This window comes from Aptenodytes forsteri, unplaced genomic scaffold (assembly GCF_000699145.1).
Source record: "Aptenodytes forsteri isolate BGI_AS27 unplaced genomic scaffold, ASM69914v1 Scaffold32, whole genome shotgun sequence".
Classification (NCBI taxonomy): domain Eukaryota; kingdom Metazoa; phylum Chordata; class Aves; order Sphenisciformes; family Spheniscidae; genus Aptenodytes; species Aptenodytes forsteri.
In genome coordinates this window covers 341372-364203 of record NW_008795138.1, presented here as the reverse complement: position 1 = coordinate 364203, position 22832 = coordinate 341372, and the positions used below count along the sequence as shown (strand labels likewise).

The 22832-nt window shown below is 39.8% G+C and overlaps 1 protein-coding gene across 1 annotated transcript in view; it reads left to right on the top strand.

Annotated features, from left to right (window-relative positions):
• Positions 1–22832, top strand: part of GPC6 (glypican 6) — a 574538-nt gene that overhangs the window by 506456 nt on the left and 45250 nt on the right. Inside the window, exons 6-7 of the mRNA XM_009278474.1 lie at positions 5315–5458; positions 10249–10278. Coding sequence (XP_009276749.1) covers positions 5315–5458; positions 10249–10278 — 174 coding nt within the window. The remainder of the gene's footprint in view (positions 1–5314; positions 5459–10248; positions 10279–22832) is intronic.

The window sequence follows — 22832 nt, the reverse complement described above, 5'->3', positions numbered from 1 at the left end:
GGGCATGGTGGTGTTGGGTGGACGGTTGGACTCGATGATCTTAGAGGTCTTTTCCAACCTTAATGATTCTATGATTCTATGTTTCTCTTATGTGAATGATGATGTCTTCAATTTTAGACATCAGCAGAAAAATACATCATGAACTTCCTAAGTCTCCATTTTTATGGTTTGTCCCTCCATTCTTCACTTGATGTAGTACTGAAGATTTTGTCCAATATCTTTTTCCTATAAATATGCACCTCTTATTCAGCACTAGACTTCTGAGAAACAGTCTTCATGGTTACAGTTATACTAATAAATAAAAGGGGGACAAGGACCAGTGCCTGATCTTGAGGCCAAAGTGTCACAGCCTGATTCATTTCTATACTGCTGAGACCTACCTTCTCTGGCACTGTTTCATTCTGCCAAGAGCAAGTTGGAGCAGTCCAAGAAAAAGCCAATGAGTCAACGATTAATCAGTGCAGACAGGCAGGGCTTATTGCTTGAGTTCACGCCTTGTCTTTCATTTCCTTAGAAGACACAAACCCTCTGTCTTCCACTCTTGATGGGTGCACATCAATATCAAGACAGAGAATTATAGAGGTGCCACATGTACCTCTTCTATCTTTGTACCTCCGACCAAGGACATACAGACTCAGCTATATCCCAGTGCCTGTCACTGCATAAAATGGAGCATCTCTGTTCCCAGGCCATTAACTTTTCTTGTTTGTGTGCTGATTGTGGTTGATTCTTTTAGCATAGTTCACCAGGTACTAGTATTATGTTAAGGTCCTCCAATTCAACCTGAGGCTGGAGTCTTTCTCTGTTTTCTTGATATTTCTCTGCAGTCTATAATCAGCACTGGCTGTCTAGAAAGTCTGACCACAAATCTCTAGGCTTCATACGCTGCTCACCTTGTGTGGCTGTCATGTCCCTGAATGACAGACACACGAGGTCCTTATTTTGCCTCAGGGAAAATCACATTTCTGACAGCTGCAATATCTGGAGATGCTTTTCAAAAAGGAGCAATGGTATAGAAAGTCAGACCCCACGGCCTTTCTGCTAGAGGAATCTACGTGCTCTGAATCAGACCCGAGTTTCCCTTCTCCAGAAAAAGACGAGGACTGAAGATCATCAAAACCAACTTCAATAGCTTCATCATCTAACACCTGCAGCCATTCTGACAGAGTACTTTCTGCAAACCAAACCACACAGAGTGCAAAAACAAGTGCCAGGACATCGGCACTTTTTAAGAGTAGGTTTTGCAATCTGAGTCTACCCAGACTTCAGTGGTGTTCTCTGAAGGTTGCCTCTGGTAGAAGTCAGGTTGCAATAGATTTACCTTGGATTTCTCTTGATAATGTCTGAGACACGTTACCTTCATTATTGAAATCTCTTTGCTATTTGCCAGTGATGCCTCTTTGGTATTTGAACATTATAGTGCCAAACTCAGTGCTCAGCAACAGCTTGATTATTTCTCAGGTAAAAGTTTCATATTCTGTGTATTGTTTCCCATGGCTCAGTTCCTATCCAAGACTTAGTCATAGCATACATTTACCTTATTCTTATTCTCATTCTCCTTGAGGTAATTCAGGGAGTCATATTCAGAGAGTCGTAACATACAAATGCTCATTTAAATCCTGGCCAAAACAAAAGTGTTTTGGGGGCCTTCACAATCTTCCCATAAGGCTGTCAGTACCATTACTTTTGATTCCTGCTTCGAGTCAAAGAGTAAATCCTACATCTGTTCCATTTTAACAATATGAATGTTTAGTAGTTGACATCTGCAGAGATTGCTCATTCACAAGAAGTGGAGGAAAACTCAAAAAACACCAGAAAAGATGTTATAACATCCATTTTTCTTCAAAATTGAGAAAATTCCGAATCTGGTTGCATCAGCATAATTTTGTCTTCTTGCTACTCAAAACACAACATACTGGACTATTTTCTGCATTTTAAACAGTCTGGTTCTATACAGATATGTTTGGTTGCTGTAAGTGTCATTTGGCTGCTATGCCAAGATTTTTCCACTTTCATAAAGGCTATCCCATAACTGAGTCTCCCCTTAGTAAGTCTTAAATCTACTTTTATCTGAGCTGATGGATGTGCCATTTTAACCTATAGATGTGTGTTCCTTTTTGGCAATTACTTTAGCTAAAAGGATGAATGAGCTCCATGACATAGCAGACTACCTATGCATTATTTATAAGGAGGAAGTCTTCATAAAACTACATCCAAGGTTCTTCTCAAAATAGCCCCCGAGTTCCATATTAACAAAACCTCTTCATTTTTCTGTGTTCTTTCCAGAGCCCTGTGCAGGAAAAATATAATGGCATTTCAGGAAAAAATCAATGCTATTCTATCTGAAGATGAGAGAGTCAATGGAGCAGAGTCACACAGAGACACTCAATAGGAAACACTGAGCACTACTACATGTCTAAATAACAGTATGACTCAAGGCTTCATAGAGAACAAACTCTATCTGCTGGGATTCAAAACCTCGAGTCCTCCTGGGAAAAGGACTCTTTTTTTACAGCATCTGCTTCCTAGTCCTGAAGTAGATACCTCCATTTAGTCAGCTCAATAGATGCAATTCTTCACTGGCTCTGTTGACTTGATCTCGTGGCTTGGTTCATATCCCTGACCATAGAGGTCTGGTGCTCCTTGTGACACCCTGGGATATGCCATTTGAGCTTTAGCTGCAGTTCAATGGGGAATGGTCTTATGTTAAGACAGTCTTAACAGATGTCTCGGATATCCCAGGACATCACAAACTATTACAGATGCTGATGTGAGAGCAACTGAAGGGAGATTTTGATCTCCACTGTCTAAAATGGGAGCTTAGGTGTTTAGCTTAAATATAGATGCCTACATGTACACACTTAAATTTAAGTTTCTTAATTACAAATGGAATCCCTTCTCTAAATTCAGATGAAATGGACTGCACCAACTATGTACAAAATGCAACTTTTTAAAGAGAGTGGATTTATGCTGCCAATTCACAGCATGCGTAATGAAACACCTGAATATTTTTCTAGAAATTGCTCAGTATCTCCGAGCAGCATTGTGAAGAAAGTATTTCATGTGCTGCTTCTTAGGAAGCATTTGTCAATTTCAGGTATCAGCTTTACATTTTCTGTTCTGCCAGTTAATACCTGGATGCAAATTACAAAATATCTCTTTTGCACTCAAAATTTAGTTACTGAATATTGTATCCTTACTGCATTTCTGCCAGGTCATTTAAAAAGTAAATTATTTCTTCTTCTGTGATGTAAAAATTGCTATCTAATTTCCATCTCTATTATTGTCTGGCTGTATGTGAATTTGTTCATATAAAACTACTTGCTACAACTATTTGTATGAAGCTAAATGCCACAAAGTCTATGTTGGGTTTTTCTCAGTATGTCATAAGAAAAATTAAATATAAATTATGTAGACTCGCAGTTACTCCACATGGTCATACAAGTAGCCTAACAGTCACACATTGTGAAATTTAAGGAGAAGATTCAGTACCCTCACTTTCCTTTCCCCTGAGAGTCAAGCTGCATGTTTTGGATAATTGTCACTTGTCTATGTAAGCAAATACCTGACTGCTTAATTGCCTGAATGGGATTTCATAGATATCTAAATAAACAGTTATGTTTTCTGCACATAATTTATCTTCAGTCAGAAGAAATATGTGTAAAATTTTGTAAGTATAACTGATGCCCCCAACGTATATATTTGGCCCTTTAAAATGTACAGTATCATACACAATCACGTATAAATCCTGAACATTAATCTTATTTGAATTTTCTTCACAGAGGAAAAGATTCTTTCCTGCTGAAAAATTTTGAACTTTACAAGCTAAAATCATCTTTCCTGTTTGATTAAATGAATTTATTGTCCAATAGTCCTCATGACTAGGGAGGCTAGAAACTATTAAAAAAATCTTACAGATATTCTCAAACCAGACCAAGCAGTATTCCACTCATAAATTAAAAATCCCAATGGCTATACAACAGCTGACTTGCTGGACTTTGAGCCAAAACAGACCTGATGATCAGACATAAATTTAGTATGAATCAGTTTCTTTCAGCAAATTTTGAATCATTTGGGGCCTCTAAATTAACATCGGGAAACCTAACTAAGAGCCAATTGTAATGTATCCTGAAAGCAACAAAAGTCACAACATCCATGGCTACTTCAGAGAGAACCACTCAAGGCGGAAAATCTAAAAGTCTAAAAGTGAAACATGAGTCTTTTTGATTGCTGGCTCACAACATAGCTGTTATCTGCCACACAAAAATGTATAATCTAGTCCTACAAAAAAACCACAGCACCTGCATAAGAGTTTTCAACTCCACAAAGCTCATTCAGACAGATAGTTTGTGTCTGGCCTTAGGGGTTTGTAAAATATATCTTACAAGAAATTCTGACATTTTTTTTTCTTCCAAATGGAGCCAAAATGTTGAAACAGCCAAAATACAATGGTCACAAAAAAGAAAGATGATCCATATCTGAAAAAGTTGGTATGAAGGCAAACACTAGGATCCTACTTCATCAGAGCACTTGAAAAATTTCACTCTGTGAATATTCTACCTCCTTTCAACCAAGCAACTTCTGTGAGAGTTCCTCTGGGATATATACTTGATATCCAGCAGTCAAAAGTGTCCTCTGTGTCCTTTTGTATCCACAAGAGATATGCTACTGAAACTTTTTTCCAAAAGGAAGTATATGAAAAATTTCATAACCCTGAATATTATTTTTTTATACCTAGAAAACAAACACACTAGCAGAAAATAATTCTCACTATTGCCCACTTAATATGCCTCACCCCTCTTCTAGGGAGATACTTGCTAGGGAATAAGAAAGTAATACAGTTATAAGACTACTTCACCATTGACCTTTTCTCTGAGAGTACAAAGAAAATTACAAGGTAGGAAGAGCTTTGGGTAGGGATTATGAATGAGCTGTGATTCTGGGTAAATACTACATTTTAACAAAAACTAAAACAATTATCAACTAAGTCATGCCACAAAGGACTTCCTTTAGCTCATTTCTCTTCCTGGAAAGATAACATTTAAAATACTTTCAGATGTTAACTTCTTTGAATAATCACCTTCCTAAATTAAGGGTTTTTTAAGGTCCCTATATGTTTTTATACCTTCACCAAGTAATTAATAATGCTTGATTATCAATCTGAGTTTTAATGCAGGGCAAGTGCTCAATTCACTATTATCAAAATTTCAGTCAAAGCTGGTTTCAAATATATGAAAGAGAGAATAAAGAGGCTGATAAAATACTAGCTTCCCTTTTTCTATGATTGTCATATAACCCACAATGTCTTTTTCAGGTTTTCCAAGGATGTGGCCAACCTAAACCAGCACCTGCCCTGAGATCTTCCCGTTCTGTCCCTGAAAACTTCAATACCCGGTTTAGACCATATAACCCAGAGGAGCGACCTACAACTGCTGCTGGCACAAGTTTGGATAGGCTGGTAAGGCAAAATATATTCCATTTTCGAATTAGTAGAAATGGCTTGGTAATATAGTAGAAAAGTGATAATCTCCTGACTTTTTTTTTTTTATAATTTCATAATCACTCTTATAGTTTCTATGCCAGCTGTTCCAGCATTCAGTAAATCTTTTTTTCCCCATTGGAAATGGTTCAAAATTGTATTGTAAGAGAACAACATGACTCTTTGCCAGCCTGTTCCAGCATTCAGTAAATCTTTTTTTCGCAATTGGAAATGGTACAAAATTGTATTGTAGGAGAACAATATGACTAAGTTTTTATGCATTAGAAATGTTAGAAGAGAATAAGCTCTTTTCTGCAGGCCAAAAAACAGATGAGTCACGACAGGTACTTTGCAGTATAAAATCTCTGAAAAGTGATCTACAGCAATATTTTATATTTTTTTATTTTATTAAAATTTTTTTTGTGTATTAAAGCAATTTTTAGCAGCTAGTTCTTTAACATATACACTTGCATAGGCACATTGATTTGTTCTACTTCTTTACTTAATTATAAAATTACCACTGCTTTATTTCTATCCGTCTCAAAAACTGACTTTTATCAGCTAAAACTTCAGTGATCATTAATCTTGCTTTATTTATTCAATCATTTTGAAAACAAGACTTTGACATAAGATTCTTTTCTTTACTACCAGTCATTGGATTAACATTTCAGACTTTGATGTTCCTGCTATTTACACATCTGTAGATTTACAGTGAACTAATTATTATAGCTGTTAATACTGTCTCAGCAGTACCTCATCTCGAGGTAAAGCCAATGAGCAAAATTAAAGAGTTGTAAAGCATCTGAATCAAAACAGACTGTATCATACCCTCCGCTCGCCGAGCTTATTGCTGAACACTTGCACAGCATTGGTCTGTCCTGCCAAAGAGAGTCGTGCTCAGGGCTGTAGCAAGAGTGAGGGGAGAGGACTGCCCAGCTGGAAACAGCCACCGTTAGTTGGGGGTATGAGGTTTTGGTGAGCTGCAGTCCCGCTGGGTACCAGGCAGGTGCTGGCTGCACCAGGGCACCAAAATGTCTTGCTATGGTTCTGATCATGAGCCTAAAAAGTCTAGAGGTTTCTCCGATAAGCAGCTTAAATCGCTGAGCAGGAACCCAAATATACTAATTCAGATAAGGACCTGGATATCTCCTTGACTCCACCTTTCAGCAAATTCCTTTGACAATCACAGTAGTCTTCCACAGTGCCAAGTCTTTCCAATCGCCTCTATCTATGCTGTGTTCTATCTATGTACTGTATTCTGTCAATCTTCATTGCAATTCAACTAAAAAAATACCATGGCATTTCTAGTCAGGACATGGGATTGCGCTGCAGCAAAAAGCAATGTTTGTTAGTTCTCTGCTCTTCTGGAAATAGTGTAGCCTGGTTATCCTAAAAGAAACAGAAAAGAAGATGTTTAACTCCATTGTAGACTTAGGTCTTTCTACCACAGCAGATTCATAACCCAGTGTAGCATCTCAGGCTAAAAATCTGGCTGGTAATGCTCAATCCATATTTGACAGGTTCTTAATTTTACCCTTTCACTTTAGATTCAAAGAACCAGCCCTTGTGTATTGCTCAGTGCAGAGGCTTGGATCTTGATCTAGAATTGGCCAAGGTAAAGCGAAAGGTCACCGAAGCCTGTAGGTTTCAGTCATGCTCCGGACAAAGCAAAAGGTTGCAAACAGAGGAAGTGGGAGGAAGCACATAAAAAGGAAGGCTGGTAGCACAGTTCAGCTTGGATTACTCTTATGTTGTAAAGACAGTTCAAGCATTTGTGCAATGAAAAAGACAGGTTTAAGAAGCATTCCATAAGGCGTTCACATAAGGAGAATACTTCTAAACACATTAATATCTTTTTTAAACTACAAGCTTCCAAAATACTGAGCAGCATCCTGAGTAAAGCAGAGATACGTCATATGCTGCCAGCCTTTAAAGGCTGTAACTAATGAAAATTGCCAATGCAGATAATCCTTTATAACTCATAATAACTTGTAGATTTTCAAAAGGGAACTTGTCTTCATATAATTTAGCTAGGTTTGTTCGCGCATTATTTCAGGAAAAACAAAGAGCTTAGCATTGCTGCTGTTACTTTAAAAAGTGTTCAAGCCAAATACCTTTTTTTTTTTCTTGCTGGTGATATTTAAAATAATAACTCTTCGTGGCCTGTTAACGATGAGTATTGGTATCAAATCCATCTCCAAATGGCAGTGATGCACGTGTTATCTCCTTTCGGGTTGAGACCAACAATCCCTCAAGTTAGAGATGGCCACTGACCTCAGCTGGAGCAAGGAAAGGCTGTATATGTGGTTTAGAGCAGAAGGCCTTGTTTCAGAGCTGTAATCCCTTAGCAGCACTTGGGAAAGGTCACTGCCTGCATCTCACACCAACTTGGGTAATTTTATCCAGAAGGATATAAATGCTGCACTCCTACCTCACAGGAACACCATTCAACCTGCCTACATTAGATCCTTAGCGTTTAATGTGCTGAATCTTTCCCTGAATCACGTATCTCTCTTCATTAACTATAGACAGAGCCTGGAGGACCAGCTTCAATTAGATCCTCCTAACCCTTGCAATGCAAAAGGACATAAGGGGAATCCCACTCACAGCAGTTTTCCAGTCTGCACACTGATCATTTTCTATTGCTTGCTTAATACAAACGTACAGCAATATTAGTATTTTGAGAGTAGTGTCAAACAGCTAAAGCCCCTTTTGATTTTTATAGATATAAGAAACAAATCTTTCCTTGTGAGTCAGCTGACTGTTCAGTCTTACATTAGTGCTTTTAGAAGTCTGTTCTGGAGTTTGTGTTCATAAAACACTGTCAGACCGCTTAACTTCAAACTGTCATTGCAAAGTCTGAACATGCAGTTATGTAAACCTCAAAAGAAGTGACAAACAATCCTGCTTTCGTCTGTCTTTGACAGCATGTCCTCAGAAGAGATCAAGTTTAGAAAATATTTCCTCTGCAGCTCAATCTTATACAAACATGTAGCATACCTGAACCAATTTTTATACTCCTGCTCACATCCCTCATAACCTGCTCATATTTATAAGCTTAATTCAGGTGAGCATATTTTATCAGGTATGTTGCACAAAGCAGCCCTCATAAGAAGCCTATACTGAAATCACCGGGTACTCCACCCTTCTGAGAAAGTGATCCTTCATCCTTGCCTGAACTTGTGTGATTAATCCAGCTATTCCATTCCAAGAGGGAGAGCAGTTTCCCTGTGTTATTGTCATAGCTATAACCAGTAAGGCTTAATAAACAAGAAATAGATCAAAATAAATTGTGAGAAATGTGAAAAAAAATTAAATATCCCCCAAAAGCAGCAGTATAGCTGGTTTAAAATGTGTCAGATGTATTTAGGAAGTTACCTAGAGCTTGAGAGGGTTGTCTAAGCATAGATGTAAAGCACCGTCTGAGACACCCCAGAGCATCTGAAACACGGGACTGGCAGATATGGCACAGGACTAGAGGAAACCAATATAATTCTGGAGTAGCACTGGGGAGCCGGGTAGAATACACTGCAGCATCTCAAGCAATTCAAGATACCTATGGTCAGGCAATTCAGTCACATCTTCGCAGAACACGGGACTGGCAGATATGGCACAGGACTAGAGGAGACCAATATAATTCTGGAGTAGCACTGGGGAGCCGGGTAGAATACACTGCAGCATCTCAAGCAATTCAAGACTATGGTCAGGCAATTCAGTCACGTCTTCGCAGCACAGGGCCTAAAAGTCAGGCTCTTTCTGAAGTCAATGGAGAGAGACACACATCTTTGGAGAGTGATTCACCCCATCTGTCACAGACACCTCTCACAGATTGGGAAATGAAAGGCTCAACTGAGATACCCACGTGTAGATATGCAATACTGAGATGCCTTGGAGTATCTAAGACATCTAATTGAGCTGACAGATAGGACAATCCTTTGGGATGCCCATGCCCTCCTGGACGGGCAGTGGAAAGCCAGGTAGGACACCCTAGAGGATGCCTACTATGTGCCATCCAAGTGGGAGAACAGAACTGAGCCCCAGCTTTTCTCTGCAGGTCCCTCTGGGTGGAATTCAGCTATGTAAACATAGTTACCTAATGCTATTTTAGATGCTTATGGTCTTCAAGATGTCCAAATGTGAAAGCAAAGTTACAGGAGACCTGGCTGGAAGTAAGATGGAAGCTACTAAATTCACTTTCTATGCCCATATTTAGGTAACTGGATTCCATCCTATTTCTCTACTGACTGTAACAGAAGCAAAAATGAGGACTTTTCTGATTCAACATAGAGATCCATAGTGTAGATACCTATAACCAGCTATCTAGATTTGAAGTCTAGATGACCGTAGTTTTTACTGTTAACAGAGAGAAATAAAGGTCTTTGTTCAGTTGTCTAAACGTAGGTTTACGTCTAAACATAGGTTTAGGCAACTGAATTGAGATCAAATATTTCTAAAGCATGATTCATCTCATCCTAAAGTATACATTTAAACAGCTCAGAGAAATCATTCCCTATCCCTCTACTACAACGCTTAGGCTAGGCATCTAGCAATATTCAGTAAGATAAATACTGTCAGAAATGAAATAATTTTAACCACTGAGCTCAGCTGCTTCCGTAGGGCATGATCTAAGATTTCTCATTTAAAATAAACTGCTTATAAAGACTCGTTATCTTCTCTGTGGTTGCCTGTTTGGTATAACCTGTGGTTTATTTTGTTTTGTTTTGTTTTGTTTTTCTGTTCCCTGAATCTGTTTCCCTCTTGCTTCCCAGAGGACTATCTGGAGGACAATGCAACATGGTGTAAGCTTTGGTATTCTTATTCTTCACCTTCATTCCCATTTGTCTTTGTGCAATGCTGGGCAAAACACTTCTTTAAGTTTCATCTTCAACATCTTTACTTTGCGTGTGTCTTGTAGGCTAAAATGCTAGCAGTTCTTTCTGTAATTTTGCATTCTGGTTGAATTAATTCTGCCCAGTGTCCAGAGCTGCTGGTTCCTTCCAGTATTTTTCTCCCACTTCAAGGATTGATGTCTCACCCCCAGAAAGGAGCGTATGTATTCCCTCAGTGAGCTAAAAGCTGGCATAAGCGTCCCCATGGTCTCAGACCCCACATATGCATGTGCAGCAATGTAGACGCTACGGTGGCGTTCAGCTCTGAGTCCTGTGCCTTGAGATAGCACTGGAGCAATGGAAACAAGCTCCCAGGCCTTCCTGGGCTCTCTCCCTAGAACTGCCCCTGTCTTGGTGTCCGATCTTGGGCAAACCACTGAGCTTCTCTGTGGGAGCTTGATAAAGTAGATTCCCTTATGCTTTCCAGCTTCGTAAGTTTTTGTGAATGTTAGAGGTCCCTGGTTTCAGACAGAAGGCCTCCTCGGCAGGGTTCAGCACAGCCCAAGGGGAAGGCAGGAACACAGCACCACGCAGATATGCATCACCTCACTTGTGAAGTACCTCAAAGCATTTAGCCTGGACTATTATATCCTGCTTCTTAGCAGGACTAATTAGTCTACAGAGAGCACCATGCTGATAGCCATACTACCTCCTGCGTCTGAGCTGCCTCAAGTACCTCTGTATCCACCGCATCACCATACAGCACAGCGCTGCCTTAATTCAGCTGGAATTTCTCCCGAGAACATACTGCAGCCTGACCTGGCTGGACGTGTATAAAATAATTCCACATTTTCTTTCAGGAGAACATGGAAGCTTTCTTGATTTTCCACAAGGGAGCTGATGCGCTATTAACCATATAATACATAATGCACATGCATAGTATGGAGATAGGCAACCGAGAAATTGGCTGTGGCATTTTGCGAGTGATTTACATTCAAGTACAGTATAGTGGCTGCAGAGATAAGTGGATGAGCATGCACCCAGTCTGAAAAAGAAAACCTTTCATGCTCTTTACCCTGGGGAGGGGAATATATTGTGTCACACTTTGTAGGAAAATGTTCTTTTATCTTTCCTCCTGCTTTCCTTAAAATAAAAGTAAATAAAGTCTCAGTTTCCATGAGCAAAAGACCCTGAAACGTTTTTTTTTAGGAATAAAGTGGGATGTATTTGAAGTGTCCATTCAGTCATATTTTAAAATTTTTTTTTGTTCCATTGTGTAATGATTTCTGTTATAATAAAAGAATGCAATAGTAACCTAACAAATCTGTTGTGAACAATTCCTTCCCAGTGCTCCAAAACTACATGAAGTGGAAAATATGATTAAAAAAAAAAAAATCTGCTTTATTTTTTAGCTATAAAAGACTAAAATTAATAGGACAGTATATTATGAAGACATTGATCTGAATTGCCCAGGGAATCCTCTGGGGCACTCCTGAAAGTGGAGTTTATGTTTCAGGTTTTTTAGAATCCATTTAGTCCAGAGTCTAGAAATGTTAAATACATGCAGTGATAGCACAATTTTCCTGAGATAGGATGTTTAGTCTCAACATTTTATTCTCAAAAAGCCCTAGAATAAAATCCGGTAGGTTTATACCTACTGGATAGGTAGGGTTTAAATCTTAGAGGGTTTAAAATACTGAGATAATTTTTCAGACACCTTCTGCATACAGAGGTCATAGGGAAAGATACAAACAATGAGCCTGTAAAAGACTTCATAGCTCAGGAGGTTTTGGTCACATTCTTAAGAGTGAAGATGACAGGTTCATGCAAGTGTTTTAGAAGCCCACTGACTTCCCACAGGCTACTCCCCCCGCAACCCTTAGGTGCTGTGCTGTTGGATGTGCCATTTCACCCTGTGTGATGTTAATCAGCAGATGACTCCTGTAAAACATAAGGTGTACAGCTCCTCCAGTTTTAGGGTTTGTGTGTTTAAACAGAGTCCTGTTTCGTATTATCTGTCTGGATACAATATGCACAATGAATAAATATGTTTTACATTTGTTGTGGACATTTGATGTCAGATTTAGGATCTTCTTGGTTCTCCAAAAATAGGTGTTTGCTTAGTGTCAGGTTTCGTTTATTCTCAGTTTCTGTGTCACAGCAATATCTAAGTAAGTTTAAGTCTGTGCGATCACTTTTTCCCTCATGGTTAATACCAGTTTCAGGTGGCAAAGGCGGATGAATGATGGCGGCTGTCAGAACCCTCCTGGGAGACCTGCCAGAGCCCTGTTTTTAAAAACGGCAATATTATTCCATCCCCCAGCTGAATGGTTCTGCATGCTGCTGTATCTGATGCATTGCATTCCTAATGCACGTGAGGCAGTTACTAAGAAAGAGCTTTATTACAGTGGTTGCCTCTGTCTTCAGGTGGAATGGGTCTGCCTGCTGTTCGGACCCTGCTTAGTATGGGCAAGGAAAGACTGTCTTCCAACAGTAAGAGGAAAGACAGATCTCTACCTTAATTAGTTGTCAAAAAAAAATGCACAATCTTGATTACCATGCAGTGTCTGCCTTGCTTGAAGAGTGATGTGTTCCCTGTCTCATTGAACACAGTGCCTGCTTGAACATCTTCTAAAAATGTACTTGTTAGTACTAGTTGAACTTCCTTTACCTGATGGGTATGAAGACCCACTGAGAGTCATCATCTCATTTCCAAGAAAGTCTTAGGGGTATGAATGGTATTATGTATCCCTGTCACAGAGACGGGGAATACAAAACCTGTAGGCAGAATCCACTTCTGATTACCAGACTTGCCTGCACACAGTAAGACAAAATGGCATAGTCATGAGTCTTCAGTTGTTGTACATTGAGAAATTATGTGATTCCTGAGCTTGGCTATTAGGACAAAGAAAAGCAAGATATATAGGCTAAAGTTTGCACCTCTGTGCCATATCAAACCAGACTAATGTGAAGTGGGATTTATTCACCCTAGCTTTTCACGTTTCTAATGTTGCTATCAAAGTCTGAGCTATCACCTCATTCCTTTACTAATCGATGGAGAGAATTAGGCACCTCCAGACCTTGCTTAAGATACTCATTTGGAGATGACAAGAATCTGAATTACCCTCTGAATTACCCATTTCTCCTCACTAAGTATGAAGAGAATCTGGATGATTAGCTCAGACATCCAATTTGTAGATGTCTAAATGTAACCGTAATGCTGGGCTTTGGAGTTAGGCTTTATGAATCAAATGTGCGCAAAGGAGATTTTGGTCTATAAAATATATTGAAAGATAGTTCCGATCATACTTCTAATCATACTCATCATTATGGTATCATCAGGTACCTAGAAGAATGGCGAGTCTCCAACAAAAATAGTTCATTCGGAGGCTGCACAAGTTTTATTCAATGGCAATTCCCCCTTGTAAATCTGGATTAAAATCCACTTCCTTCCATTTGATGTTTTAGCCTCTGCTCAATAAAGACTAGCCTTTTTTTCCCAATATACAGAAAGTTTGTATTATCAGCCTCTGGAAGACAAATCTAAGCAGGAAATACATCAACACTGCTCTTTCAGCTGAAAGACAGATCACATTTCATTTCACGTGTCTGTGCATGAATCTGTGCAGAAGGAAAAGTGAATTCTTAATGTTCTTGTTAATGCCAAAGAAAGATACTGACTATATAAACAACCTCTGCACTTCAGCATTTCGACATGACATTAAAAGAAAATATATGGTTTAAAAATTGGTAGCAGGGCTTGTGTCCCCAGTTGCAGTGCATAAACCATGCTCATTTAGAGGCTTCCAAGTAACATGACAGTAACAACAATGACTGACTACCTGCCTGGAGGGTGTTACACTGTGATGAATTCTTGCATTGTTAATATGAGTACAACCAACAAGTTCTGAGTTTCCATAAAAAATGGATTTTGTAATATATCACCAGTTCATTTACCACTAGAGAATTAGAGGGTCCTTTTGTGCAAGTGACTACAGACCATAAAATGTCTTTTCAGCAACAAAGTTAGTTGTGCACAAGTGTGGGTACCAACAGAGAAATTAAAGCTCTGGTAATTTCTGAATTAATTGCAAATAGTGAATCTCACTCTCCAAAGAAAAATATGTGTTATACTTTACTGGCAATTAGTTTTCTCTGGCCTTTTGCAGCTATTTTTATTTTGCTAGACTGCAGCACACAGATATATTGTGAACTCATAACAGGAGTGTGCAATGCCAGACTCCACTTATAACAAATAGTAGGTTACAGCAGTCTGAAAACTGATTTCCCATGCCAAACATCTCATACGTTTTTCTTTGGTTGTAATAGACAGAAATTGACACTTTATGGACTTTTATGTGTATAACTAGTGGTTAGAGGGGAGGTAAAATACAAGGACTAAAAAGGTTTACCTTCATAAAAATAGTGACCCTTTTGTGAACTTTCTTTACTCAAAAACAAATATTTTACATTTGGAAAGATTTCCTATATTTTCCTCCTGCTTTTATCTCCCCATCCCCCAACCATATCAATGTATCAGTCTAGGTTGTTGGGATAGCAATACAGGATGCTTCTATAATGCAGCTGCCTGTAAACAGCAAAGCTTGAGCGGCTACTTACGGATATCCATTGATGGGAAAGCCAAGACGTTTAATAATACTGGGGAAGGGGGAAGGAAAGGATTCATCGTATCTAACTTTATCCATCATCAACTAAGGACAAGTCTAAGGTTGTGCATCTGTTAGCAGACCCAGCAGCACTTTTTGGATCCTAGGTCTGGGTGTAGGCCCTAGCAGCATCACAGCTCCACATTAGGGCAAAATGCATAGCTCCCACGTTACCACTCCAGATGCTTAGTCACCGTGGAAGGTAGGCGCATACCTGCAAGATGCTTAAGCAGATCCCACTCTGGACACTGGCGTGTATTGAGGTACACAGTAATAGAGAACTCCAGTTACAGGATTAGGACTTAGGACTCCCTCCACAGCTGGTTAAGAAAACACGCATTTTCAGAGTGTAATTCCCAGTCTAATGTAGACATCTGCCAGAGATTGCATGAATAGCTCCCTGGAAGTGCCAATGTTTCTCTGTCAACTATGAAGAACTTTAGGCTTGACAAGATATGTAGCTTACAGAGGGCTAGAGCTGAGTTAGATAAACCCCTGCTGAGCAGTCAACATCTGACTTCTCCACAAATAGCTCTACCGAAATGAACGTGACTGAGGCTATTAGAATTTAGGATTTAGGTGTACTAACTAGGGACTGAGTAGATGCTCACAAGTTCACCATGTTCTGGTGAATCATAAATGACCATCGTGTACATGTCTCTGTTGGTTTTCTTGGGTTTTGCTGCTTCTGCACTGAATGTATGTCACATACATGTCATTTCTGGTACATAAGAAATGGAATTCACTGTGCCTTATTCAATGTCTGTAATACAGGTGCTGTGTGGAGCTGGGTTTGTTAATCTCCCATGGTAGCAATGGAGAACTAGTCAAGGTGGTCAATACAGGCAGAATTCATTTGCTGAAATACAACTGCCTCATGCTAAGTGAGATGCCCTGAACTATCTAGGCATCTGCAAGGAGCTAACAGATGTGATAAGGGCCTTTCAGGAGTTCTTCAGTCTTCCGGATGCTCCAGAGGACTCCAAAATGGCATTAGACTCATTTATTTCTGTATTGAATGAGGGGTCTAGGAGCTACCCATAAGATCCTCAGTCAGACCAAAATGAGGCAGCTGGCCACCTGAATAACTCCCTAGACTCCACTGACTAAGAGGTCATAGGCTGTCCAGAGAGAGGCATCTAGGGCCTTCACACAATGGTCTCAGGTACCTACTGGAGACCTGTACTTGCATGTGGAAGAGAGGGAAGGTATCCAAAGGCAGTGGATACCTGTGTACAGGCAACTGAATCCCACTCCACGTCTCCACTGTCTGTGGTGGGGCTTTGACATGCAGCTCACATGTCAACACCCACACTGAGAGCTTTTAAATTCAGGCAAGACTCACTCACTGCCAGAGCCTGATGGACAACTGACATTGTTATTTGTTTGTATGGGAGCAAACCACATTACTGATACACAACCAACTCTTAACAGTCCCTAGGATAATTGCCTTCACTTTAAAGTACTGGGAATTTTGCTTTCCTATTATACATTTGGACAGCATAAATACTATATAAGAACCCAAATGAAAACAGACTGGAATGAAAGTTGTTTTTCTCCTTAAACACTCAAGACCATAAAAATTTCCAGTACGTAATAACAACTGTGCTACCTAAGTAAATGCTACAGCGACTAAAGTAAAAAGCTAATTGCATGAAGTGCATTGCCTTTTTTAATATGACGTACCTACAGTGCTTATATATTAGAAGTGTGATATATATGCAGAAATAACAGGAATTTGAGAAACGCATTTCTTCTGCTGAAAAAATCAGCAATCACTTACAGAAAAAAATTCACTGCATAATAAATGAACCTGAAGGAAACTTCCTTTTTCCATGATCTCACAATGAATGCTAATGGGCTTAAAAATCAGAGAACATTTATAATCTTAGAAATAATATGTACATAAAAATCCTTTCAACTGTTATTCATTCATTCAGATGAAATCCAGTTTACCAAATGTAGGTATCTAACCCTAGAACTAGCCAAATAATGTATCCTTTACTGTCAGCTGAGAGAAATAGGCACTTTCAGGGCACAGTTGACCAGAACTGCTTTAAAAATCTCTATTGGATTAAGTCGCACTTGCACCCTTCAGCTCCTGTTTCTCACCATTGACTGCAGAAGAAGAGTTTGTAGCTCGGACGTGGACGCTGATGTCCTGTGAGATTAATTTAATTCTCAGATTCTGTCTTATGGAGTTCACGGTCTACAAACCCGGATAGACTGTGAAATTACTATCATACACCTTGATGGTATTTCTGCTTCATTTGTTTTGGCAACAAGGGGTCACCCTGTGCTAGGCATTGAACACGTATTAGAAATATGTTCCTGTCTTGAACACCTTAATGAGATCTTCCTTTCAGGTGTTCTTTTCTTCTGAAGTAGAAGATGCAGAGTTCCCAGTCATCGCTTATTGTCTCTGTACGATTTTCTAACCATCCATTTGCACAATGGGAATAGAGTGATCCAGAAAAGTTAATCAGCTGTTTCTGTAAAGCATGATCTTCATAATTTCCAAGTTAACAAGTCTGAATTGGTAACCTCAGTTTGCCCCATGAGGGAAAGAGGAGAAAGTTGACATAGTCTTCCTCTTATCACTTATGCTCAGGCAATTCAGTTCAGATTACACCTCCAAGTGCAGAGTAGTAGAGAAGCAATGCTGTCGAGGGTACAGGACTCCCAGAGACTGTGAATACCCTCCTCTTTGTGAGGTACAGAGCACCTTTGCAAGTAGTGATGGGACTGAAAAACCACGGCTGTTTTTATCTGCAACCCATCTCTCCCAGATTATAATGCCCACATTGGTGGGAAAGAAAAGAGGACAGCTCCTGTCTCAATCCCACTCAGCTCCTTATTCCCATGCCAGCTACAGTTCACCCAGGCAAAGACCTTTGTTGTTAGATGGAAAATGGTGAACTCAGCTCCTCCCTGCCTGCAGAGAGAGGCCCAGCTTCATCACGCTTTTTGTCAAGTCACCCCTTGTGTGATAAAAATCAGTGTGGCAAAACTGAATCCCTTAAAAATCTCTTTTATCATGAAATCAGCTGGATATAGACAGATAGGAGAGGGATTGATTGGAGAAAAAGTACTGTCTGTGAAACGTGCAGCAGCTCACTCAGGAATGTGACCATCTGCAAATTGACTTGGTGATGTCCTGGGACAAAACCCCTAGAATTCTCAAGCTAGTTGTGGAAGCACTTTTAAAAAATCCTATTTCCCACAGGTTGTAATGCTGATTTATTTCTGTACTAAAATGTGAAATAACACGGCTGGCAAACACTTTTTCAGAAATCTAGAAAATAGTTAATGATATATAGGGACATATTCTTCAATGTCATTTGTTCCTTCATGTCTCCCCATGGCAAAGGCACCATAATCACTTCAAGGTCACTCATCCCCACGCTAAAACACTCTCTTGCCTCTCTCAGCCATTCACTTTATCAGAGAGAAAACAGAGATTAGAAAGGTGTCATTGTAAGAAAGAAGATGTGACCAAGATATTTCCATGTCTTATAACCACCTAAATATCTAACTCTGGCCTCCTGGACCAAATGACCAAGGCTGCCCTCTCACTCCAGGATATGAGCCATATTCTGCTGGTACTCAGTGCATGCTAAGGACACTAGCAAGTTGCTGAACTTTGCACCCTGACAGGTGTCCACAGGTACCCTGGAAGCTCGCCAGCAAATGCAAGTGAACTTACCGGGCTTTCCGGAAGGGTTCAGCTGCTGCATGTTGACCACACAGCTGAGTTTAGACCCACACCTACGTATTTTTTCCCCGTTTGAAGCACTAGAGTGTCTGACACTTAGAAAATCCAGATTTGCTTTGCACTTGTTCAGGTAGCCATGCCCTAAACCAGCCAGGAATGTTTTGTCATTTTTCACTATTAATAGTCACAAATAACAGGATTAACAACACTAAGGTTCTTTTTCAGATTTATTGCACTTCTGAATGCGATGTTATGTGGGTTTGAGACCTTACTCCGCTAGCTGTTGGCTTGCTGAAGTGTTTTCTAACAAAGAAAGCATACTCACACTATAATCCAGGCTAATGACAAACTTCCAGCAAGGAGTCCAAGGCCCAGCCTTCCTTTGCACAACTCACCATTTAATTTTAATGGATTAAATTGCATAGTCAGGGGAAATGTGCACTGATAAGAACATACCTGTGAATGCTTCATTCCCGCTGCACTGGTGGAAGTTGCCATAGTAACTTATCAGGATAAGTTAATCGAGCTTTGCCTGTTATCAGAAACCAGATGGAGCAAAGAATCCCAACTACAGATCTTTAGGCAGCTTCAAGTCAGATTGAAGTTCAGCTAGAGGTAAATAGGGAAAGGGTCTGTCAGACAAAAATCATAGGTGTAATATGTTTGTATAAAGGAATTACAGAGGAAAATGGGGAGATGAGGCAGAGCAAGGAGTGTTTTAAATTTTTATTGCTATTATTTAAATGTTTTTCTGGTTTAGAAAGTATGTTTATTTAAATAAGATTCTGATATTCCATATGGTTTGCTCCATTCCTTATGTGACTACCATATATTTGCTTAGTCAAAGCAATTTTTCTTCTCTACTTAGTCTTACAGGGGTCAGCCCAGAGTAGGAAAATCAAATTGTCCTAATTCTCTTTCATATGCCATCATTTATAACCTCCAGGAACCTTACACTCACTTTCTTTTACAGTACCTGTCTATGGCTGGGTGGTGATTTGTAAAGGAGAGAGGCAACATGATTTTCATGGGGATCCATGCTAGACTAGCAAAAAACTTGTTTCATGGAGTATGATGGCCACCAAGAAAGTGATGCAGAGAAAGGTGCTGGATTTTTCACCGAGAGTGCCCTGGAGCACAGGGAGGAGGGGAACAGTACGGCAAGGCCTGAAGAGGTTTCCCCATGTTGTGAATATGCAGGCAGGCAGGTTGGAGGTGGCCAGGAATTTCAGTTCTGGGAATTGGCTGTATGCTTACGTGCAGTTTCAGGGAACAACAAAGCTCGTGAGGCCTTTGCTTGGGAACACAAAGTGTGTTCTTGTCTCCTTCTATCCCCAGCAGCCAAAGAGGGCAAGCAGTAAAGTTTTTACTTTTTCCTGTATGTACGGTTTTTAATTTACCTGTAGGCTTTGGGTATGAAAGGCCATGACGATATGGCCAGTGCAAGAAGGTGCCTAGTGCCCTGCACCTACTGGCCTATATGATAAGGGACAGCAGCATAGCGCTGCAGCCTGGTAAAGATATCCCACAGCTTTAAGTGCGGACCACGCCATGCTGGCTGCCACCACGGGAGTAAGCTGCTACTCTGCGCTGCAAATTCAGGTGAGGGAGGCCAAAATCATGAGCCTTGGGTAGCCCACTTATGAATATAGAAGGAAAGCCAAAAGAGGTGCTTTTCACCAACACAGTCACCAGCTTTTAGCCTTCGGGGTGCATCACACAAGACAGCTTGAGCTAACTTTGCTCTTCATCAGAAGAGGTACTAATCCTGAAAGGATCCACGGGCATCAAATGAATTTGAATTTCAACAAGCTAATCAGAAAGCCCAAGGTTAGCCTGGCTTGGGAAGGTACTAATCAACCATCTAGTTTCCATGAAGAGCACTCATCTGCACATTTTTCTTTTGGTATTTTGCCAGGTTTTCCTAAGTAGGAAAATAAAATGAGATAAAATTGCTAAAACCACCTTGAAAGGAAGTGTAAACATCACAGAGATCTGGCTTGCATAGTACATTTCTTAAAGGTCTGGAAGCCATCTGTGGGATAATGTGAGGCAAGTTATATCTTCTGAAAATAACTGAGCCCAAGAAGCATGTCAACATAAAAGGAGGATGGGTAAGCCAGTTCAGATAAAATAAAAAGTGACTACCTTTTCTCCCACACCTGATTGAATTCAAACATTTTGTGTGTTGAAAAAATCATGGGACTTTTTTCATATATATTTTTATGGATACAATCCTTTTTAGGGTTCCTGACAAGATGAAGGATCTATTAATCTAGGAACTGTACAAACACATAGCTTTTGCACCAAGAACTTGAGTCAGAAATTAATTCGGATCCTGACCACCCCAGCCCTTGGCCATCAAATCATATTTCCTTTGAAAAGCAGGCAGGAGATATGAATAAGAGAGATAATTCTTGTATGTTTCTTCTTTATCTGGTTTTGGTCAGGACTAGAAACAAATAAGCAAATAAATTAAGTACAGTAAGCTTCTGACCTAGTCTGCTATCTCATGCCAAAGCAGAATTGCAGCTGTATTTTATAGATTTCAAAGGTTCAGAAAAATGAAGTACTCCAGTTTTGGGGTGGTTCTGAACTGCATTCTGAAGTGCAGCTTTGGAAAAAAAGAAAAATCATAGCTGGGTATCTCCTTGCTTTGATGCATAACACTGCAGAAGCTGGAACACATCTGTAGGTCTGCACGGTCCAGGCAAGAGTCCTGGAGAATGTCACTCCCAGTTAGAGACAAACTTGCAGAAGGATTGCTCTGAGAGCAGTCTACTGATCGCTGTGGTGCTTTGCACCTTTCCAGTTCTTCTCTATTTCTGCTGTTTGAATAACAGCTTTCGGCTTGTCTCCTTGCATATTGTAAACCAAATCTTAAAGAAGTTATGGTCACGATGGTAAAGTTTTCCTGGATTTTAATGGTGTAACCTGTGGTGTCCTTCATTTTTTTTTCTTTTTGTAACTCTTTTGACACAGCTTTGCCTTCCTCCTCTTGAACCTGCAGTAGAGTTCTAACCCTTTGCTTTTTCCATCACAGGCTGTAGCTATGCATACGGTAGCTGAGTTATAAATTCAGCTTCATGAGCAGTTGTACTGTAGAATAAAATAAGACAGGCAAAGCATCTGTAAGAAACAAAACTTGTTTAGATGTAAGTGCCTTTGATCAGCAAATGTGGAAAGGGCATGGGGAAAATAAATAGGCTTATCTTAAAATAGGACATAGTTTAAAGTCATTCACAGTGTGAAAGTATTCTCTTTGCACAGCTGAAACATAAATGATGTAGGATCGATGTTAGATGTTGGCTAGGCTATTCTAAAAAGGAGCCTGTAGAAACTGCACTAACTGATCACCGACAATGAGTTTACTTGCTGTATGCCTCAAGACAGAGAAATTAAAAGAGCATGTAAAACTAGGAGCCAGTTGATGAAGAAATTAAACTACAAAATGACAGGAAGAAGGCAGGAAATGTAATGACCAGTAGAGGCTGGTTCAACTACACAGCTTTGCCTTCCTCCTCTTGAACCTGCAGTAGAGTTCTAACCCTTTGCTTTTTCCATCACAGGCTGTAGCTATGCATACGGTAGCTGAGTTATAAATTCAGCTTCATGAGCAGTTGTACTGTAGAATAAAATAAGACAGGCAAAGCATCTGTAAGAAACAAAACTTGTTTAGATGTAAGTGCCTTTGATCAGCAAATGTGGAAAGGGCATGGGGAAAATAAATAGGCTTATCTTAAAATAGGACATAGTTTAAAGTCATTCACAGTGTGAAAGTATTCTCTGCGCACAGCTGAAACATAAATGATGTAGGATCGATGTTAGATGTTGGCTAGGCTATTCTAAAGGAGCCTGTAGAAACTGCACTAACTGATCACCGACAATGAGTTTACTTGCTGTATGCCTCAAGACAGAGAAATTAAAAGAGCATGTAAAACTAGGAGCCAGTTGATGAAGAAATTAAACTACAAAATGACAGGAAGAAGGCAGGAAATGTAATGACCAGTAGAGGCTGGTTCAACTGGTTGTTTGAATTAAAATGATTACGTATGCAGCCTCAGGAAATAAAAGCTCCCATTCCCTTCAACACAGTTTATAAAGTTTTGCTCCAGTAATGAAAAATGGAAATGAGCCTCTCT